The sequence below is a fragment of the Neltuma alba genome, unplaced genomic scaffold (assembly GCF_004799145.2).
Source record: "Neltuma alba isolate B1F8T4 unplaced genomic scaffold, ASM479914v2 tig00012225_pilon, whole genome shotgun sequence".
In the NCBI taxonomy this organism is placed as follows: domain Eukaryota; kingdom Viridiplantae; phylum Streptophyta; class Magnoliopsida; order Fabales; family Fabaceae; genus Neltuma; species Neltuma alba.
Genome location: NW_021636756.1, coordinates 90,587 through 97,567, shown reverse-complemented (window position 1 = coordinate 97,567; position 6,981 = coordinate 90,587). Strand labels below are relative to the sequence as shown.

Here is a 6,981-nt window from a genome sequence, read left to right as displayed (position 1 = left end):
GCCAAAAGACTGAAATGCCCTTATTAGTGAGGTAGGAAGAGCTGCACATGAAGAAGGAAAGAGGAATGCCGGAGCAACACATTAAAGCTGAAAAGAGGTAAGTTTAAGTCGGTAGTGTATGGAAATGGTATAATCTTACTCCTCCGCATCACCATTCTGTTGGGATTGCTGATTTAATAGATTTTGGTTGTAGGCAAGAGGGTTTGTAGCAAGAGAGAGAGTGAACATGTCGCATTACGTGATGGTGGGGTTTGGGTAGTTCTTTTTTGTGTCTGCTTTATGGCGCAATGGTGGGGACGAGTGTGTTTGAGATGAGGTTTTATATTTTATATTGACTATTTCGAATGACGTAGCGGAAATCAAAAAAGGTGGCAAGCAATTACGTAGGCGTGAAGTTTGCATTCAGGTGGTGAACGTTGTTAAAATCAATAATGGAGTTGTGAAACCCTCTAATAAAGTTGCAAATAGAAGAAAAGTTTCTCTCTTTGTGTGTGTTTTGGGTGTCACGTACGTTGATGAAAACTAATTGGCGGAGAAGTTAATTTTTTTTATTTAATGTTGTTTGCTGCAGGTTAGCAAGTGGTGATGTCTTGTAACATTGTATCAACATCTTCAAAAAGACTTGCTTGTTATTTTTGCGTAGATGGGAAGTTTGTAGAAAATGACGATGGCGAAGTTAAATACTGTGGTGGGACTATCAGAGTAAGAGTAATAAATGAGGGTACAAAACTTAAAGATTTGAGGGCAATGATAGGAGAATGGTTCAGCATGGATTGTCATGGCTGTGATATTAAATACACTTTGAGTTTTGATGAGAGGGTATTGGTAGATCTTATAGATGATGGTAAAGTTGATAATCTATTTGAATATAATGACCGTAGTGCACATATTTATATAGCACACAAAGGTAATGACAATGTGGAGGAAGGAATGGGTTATCCAGAAACGTAAGTGAGAAATTTTTTTTTTTTGTGGTTATGAAAGTTGATAATTGTTGTAATATTGTAGTAAATCTCTTAACAATAGTGGTAATTATAAATGCAGGATCTCAAGAATGGTAGGACTGTCAGAACAGAGTGATGAGCCTACGTTAGAGGGAAATGCTTTGGAAAGTACAAGTTCTGAGGCAGTGAAAGACCTAATGTAAGCCTGCCATACGGAGTAGTGAGTGCACCTACACCTTTGCCGAAGATGAATTCTTTGAAATGGAAGGAATTGTTGTTAGGACGGAACCAGACTTTTGCAAATGCAGAAGATTTCAAGAAGAAAGTACATAAGTTCAGTATTGCAAACAAGTTTGAGTACAAGTATGTGAAAAATTGTAGGGAAAAAATGTATGTGAAATGTAGTATTGAAGGTTGTCCGTGGAGGATAAGTGCAAGAGTGGGTAGAAAGAGTACTCCCTTTTTACGTGTGGCAACATTCATAAATGAGCATGTTCATAATGCACAAGACAATCTTCGTGTGGAACATTGTGGTTTAGCCAGCTTGACAGCATCAATCATCACTAATGAGATAAATGATCACATAGATAGGCGTTCAAATGATATAAGGAAGACTTTGGAAAGAGATTATGGTGTGAAATTGACATATAAACAAGCATACAGGGCGAAGCAAAAAGCTTTAGAAGACATACATGGCAGGCTGGACCAGTCTTATATGCTTATTCCATGGATATGTGAACGGTTGAAGGAAACAGATAACAAAACTGTGGCCAAATGGGTGGGTAATACTAATAACACATTTGAGCGTGCATTCATAGCATATGGGTGTTGTATAGAAGGCTTTATAGCTGGTGCTAGACATGTACTGTACATTAATGGATGTTATTTAAGTGGATCGTATAAGGGGACGTTACTTTCGGCCTCTGCTTATGATGCTGACAATGAATTGTTACCTTTTGCGATTGTTATTGTAAAGGGAGAGACACTTGAGGATTGGACATGGTTCTTATACATGATTAAGGAGATAGTTGGGTCGATGGAATTGACAATTGTGTCAGATCGACACAATGCAATAATAGGTGCTGTGCAAGCAATATTTGGTGGTGAGAGGCATGCGTACTGTTACAGACATGTTAAGGAAAACTTCAGTGCACAAATGATTAAATTAAATAGAGGAAAGAGGAAGACTAGTGGGAAAGCAAGGGAGGAGGGACTGCAATACCTAGATGCCATTGCATATGCAAGGCTTGACACCGAGTTTGATGGTGCAATGGATAACATGAGAAAGTTCAATCCACAATTATTTGAATGGCTTCTTAATCATGGTGATGTTGAAAGGTGGGCCTTAAGTAAATTCCCATTTAAACGGTGGGATAACATCACAACAAACCTTGCTGAGTCATTCAATGCTTGGATGTTGAAAGAGAGACGATATAATGTTGCCCAACTTATACATGAGCATCGTGAGAAAGTGGCAAAGAAGATGTATGCAGCAAGCATAGCAATGAGTAATTAGAAAAATGGTGTAGGCCCAAACATAGATGCAAAATTGGTGGACAATGTTGTTAGATCAACATGAATGGTAAATTCTATTGCACATGTAGTTAGTATGAAAGTTAATGGTTCAATGTTTACCGTGCTGTACTTGAGGTGCAGTCATTTGAATATATGTAATGTATCTGCTGTCATATTGCTGCTGGTTTTTGGTAAAATTCAGCATCGAATTGTATTGTTCATGGCAGAAAATCTACCTAGCCCGCCAAAAGGTTGCAAAACCCAATATAAATGTAGTAAATAGCACTGACAAAGTTGTAAATCCCACTATGTGTTATGCAAAATTCATCGCCGAGTTGTATGGTTTTGAAACCAAAGTTGCCCAGCCCAGTAAACATAAGGCTGCAAAACCCACTATATAAGTAGTAAATCTCACTGTAAGAGTTGTAAATCCCACTATGTGTTTTGCAAAATTCACCGCCGAGTTGTATGGTTTTGAAACCAAAGTTGCCCAGCCCAGTAAACATAAGGCTGCAAACCCACTATATAAGTAGTAAATCTCACTGTAAGAGTTGTAAATCCCACTATGTGTTTTGCAAAATTCACCGCCGAGTTGTATGGTTTTGAAACCAAAGTTGCCCAGCCTAGTAAATATAAGGCTACAAAACCCATTATATAAGTAGTAAATCTCATTGTGAGAGTTGTAAATCCCACTATGTGTTCTGCAAAATTCACCGCCGAGTTGTATGGTTTTGAAACCAAAGTTGCCCAGCCCAGTAAACATAAGGTTGCAAAACCCACTATATAAGTAGTAAATCTCACTGTGAAAATTGTAAATCCCACTATGTGTTCTGCAAAATTCACCGCCGAGTTGTATGGTTTTAAAACCAAAGTTGCCCAGCCCAATAAACGTAGGGATGCAAAACCCACTGTACAAGTAGTAACACTAACTGTAAAAGTTGTTATTCCCACTATGTGTTTTGTCAAACTCAGCATAGAATTGTATGGTTTCTGAAAGGAAGGTTGCCCAGAGAAAAACAGAAGGTTGCAATACCCATTACATAAATTGTAAAACTCACTGTGAAAGTAGTTAATCCCTCCATGTGTTTTGCAAAATTCACTATCGAGTTGTATCGTTTTAGGACCAAAGTTGCCCAGCCCAATTAACATACGGTTGGAAAACCCACTGAACAACTAGTAACACTCACTGTAAAAGTTGTTATTCCCACTATGTGTTTTGTCAAACTCAGTGTGGTATTTGTGTTTTTGTTGAGAAAAGTTGCTTTGCCTCTCAAAATAGGTTGTCAAACCCCTTGAAGAAGTGGTCAAATTCACTTCTACAGTTGTAAATCTCGTCACATGTGTAGTAACACTATGGGAAAATGGTTTAACATTACTTGAAAATGAGGCGCCTTACATTCCCTGAAAACAATTTGCAAATCCCCTTACATACATAACTTTAACTAAGACATCATTAAACTTAGACAGCGTAATTTAGTGCCATGATCCACGCTGCTTTTTCCTCGGTGTGGGTTCTGCGGATGACAGTAGCTTCAATGCTTCTTCACACCTTGAATTGAGCTCATGATTAACAAGCCACCACATTAGGTTTCGTCGGAAATCAGCAACATGTTCTTCATTGTAGTCAAGCGTCACACTGGGCTCCCATTTGCTCAACCATATTAAAACATGAATGCCACAGTCTCGCCTGCACATAGCAACAATGTCCGTGAGTGAAACACGAAGTAGCATTCATACATTATTACATCAACAAGTAATACCACTCACTAAGATGCTTCCACCTCTTTGTTTTTCTCCAATTTTTACAAGTGGGATGCATTTTTTGAAATTTTTTTCCTTATTTATAAATTTGACTTTGAAAAAAAATGAGATGGATGACACATGAACCTATTATATCAGTATATTTAGCCAATTAACAGTTAAACTTAACTTGGATAACGGTCGAGATAAAATCATTATGACTTATAAATTTTTCAAGCGATAGTAATATGATTTGTAAATTTTTCAAGCGATAGTAATCCTATAAAAACTTCCAGATGTCCAGTATTCTTGAATGAAGACTTCTAAAGTGAATTTGCATTTTAACCCAAAGCAAAAATGACATGAATAATCCGTGCACCAGCCAACTCAACATTTTTAATCAACAAATAGTCAAACCTAACTTGAATAACAGATGGGGGTGAAATTGCTGCAATTTGAGATTTTTATGGTTACATTAAACCTTAAAAAACTCTCGAATGTCCAATAACATTAAGTAAAAAGTTAAAGGTATACAAATATCTTTTATCTTTTTCAAAAAAGCATTAGGTACCATAAAAGATCCTAAAATAACTTGGACAAATGTGCATGTTAATCTAAAAGTTTCTGCAACGGTTTGTGCGAAAACTGTAATTATAAAATTTTTGCTTTCCAACGCGACTTTTTACATTTTTGTACATAAGTTGCAGTCTTGAAGTTCGATTTCATTTTTTTTCCCCAGGTCAACTCGATTTTTTTTTTTTGGCTGGAAGGCAAGATGAGTTTATTAAATTAATATTTTTTAAAGAAAAGAGGCAAAATAATACTGCTTACATTATAAAGTAAGTCTTATACTAAGAACTGGAGGGGTGTATACATATGTATATTAAAACATAAACGGTTTACAAAGTGTCAAAGCAAAAGGAACATAAACTATTGCCCTTTTTTTACCAGACATAAATTATTGCCTAGAAAATTAGAAAATATATTACAAGTCGCACTACAAAGTAAGTATTATATTAAGGATTGGAGAGTGTGTGTGTATTAAAACATAAAAGGTTTACCAAGTATCAAAGCAAATGGAATATAAACTATCGCCTTTTTTTTTTTAACCAGACATAAATTATTGCCTAGAACATTAGAAAATGCATTATAAGAAATAAGCTTCCAAGGAAGAACATGAAAATTATGTAAAAGTCTTGTTATCTTTGAAGATTGAGCGTAAATTCTTCAAATTTCACTTTTAGAGATAAAGGGTCAACACTTTTGGCTAAAGAAACAAACTTATTCTATATTTGTGCTTTATGCTTGTGTTCCTATATTTTTGTTGGCAATAAAAAACCCTATATTTATACTTTATGCTTTTACCTTAAAAGCAAAAAAGATAGAAACATGTTAATTAAATAATGAAATTTTCAAATGGTCATTTAAATAAGTGAAATTTCAATTTAGATGTAGCTGACCAAATTGGAATTTATAAATTTACTAAAATGACATTATTGTCTTTTATTTTATTTTTTAAAAAAAAACCAAACACTCTCACTGGCTGTTCAATTGCCAAAGCTCGAGTGTTGGCAAAGTCGAAGTTCCGACAACTCTGGTGGCTGGCAATTATTTTTTTGAGATTTTTTTTAAGTCCAATAATATGATTAACAAGTTCTTTAATGCTATTAACATGTTTGTTATAGCAGTTAACAACAGGTTTTTTTAGGAATTTTAAAAATTGATATTTTTACAATTTCAATAACATGGTTAATAAGTTCTGTGATGTTATTAACAAGTTCAATATAACATTTAACATGATGTTTTTTGAAAAATTCAAAAAGTGACATTTTTACATTTAAGTAACCTAATTAACAAGTCATGTAACGACATTAACAACTCTTATAACGTCATTAATAACTCTAATGATAAGTCATGTAATAATATTAAAAAATCTTATAACCATAGTAACTACCTAATAAATGAAAAAAATTTGTTGTGCAACCTTTATTGGAAACTGATATTAAAAACATCAACCTTCATTAGGAAATTTTGTTAATAGCACTATGAGAGTTGTAATATTGTTATATGACTTGTGAATTGCGTTATTGAAATTGTAAAAATATCATTTTTTGAATTTTCTGGAAAATCTGTTGTTAACTGCTATACTAAACTTATTAATAACATTTATGAAGCTGCAAAAATGCCTCTTTTTAAATTTTCTTGAAAACCTATTACTAACTATTGTACCAAACTTATTAATAACATTATAGAGCTTGTTAATTACGTTACTGAAATTGTAAAAATGTTACTTTTTGAATTCTGAAAAATTTGTTGTTAATTGGTATATTGAACTTGTTAATAGTGTTACAGAACTTGTAATACGCCACCTTTTGAATTTCTTAGAAAACTTGTTGTTAATTGCTATATTGAATTTGTTAGTAGTGTTAAAAAAAAACTTGTTAATCACATTACTGGACTTAAAAAAATTTTCAAAAAAAAAAAAGATGCCGGCCGTTGGAGCTCTAGTGACGGTGGCCCATCTGAACTCCGACTTTGAATTTTGAGTTACAATAGAATGAAAAAATATATATATAGGAATTAAAATTGAAAAAATTCAAATTTTCAGCATTTCATGTTCGTAAGATATCAAAATTTAAAACATGAGGTACTAAAATCAAAATTTGTGCAAACTTGATGGACTTAAAAATCATATTATCAAAGAAAGAATTTTTGTTGAGAGGTTGGGGTATTTGAAGGAAAATTAGAGAGTGACGCTTTAAAGGCTCATTACTCAGGTTTT

General features: G+C 34.0%; 1 protein-coding gene across 1 annotated transcript; it reads left to right on the top strand.

Annotated features, from left to right (window-relative positions):
* The first annotated feature begins 1,191 nt into the window (after positions 1-1,191).
* On the top strand, positions 1,192-2,460 carry LOC114725094 (uncharacterized). The gene has a single exon (XM_028911556.1). The coding sequence runs from the start codon at positions 1,192-1,194 to the stop codon at positions 2,458-2,460; it is 1,269 nt and encodes a 422-aa protein (XP_028767389.1).
* The last annotated feature ends 4,521 nt before the right edge of the window (positions 2,461-6,981 follow it).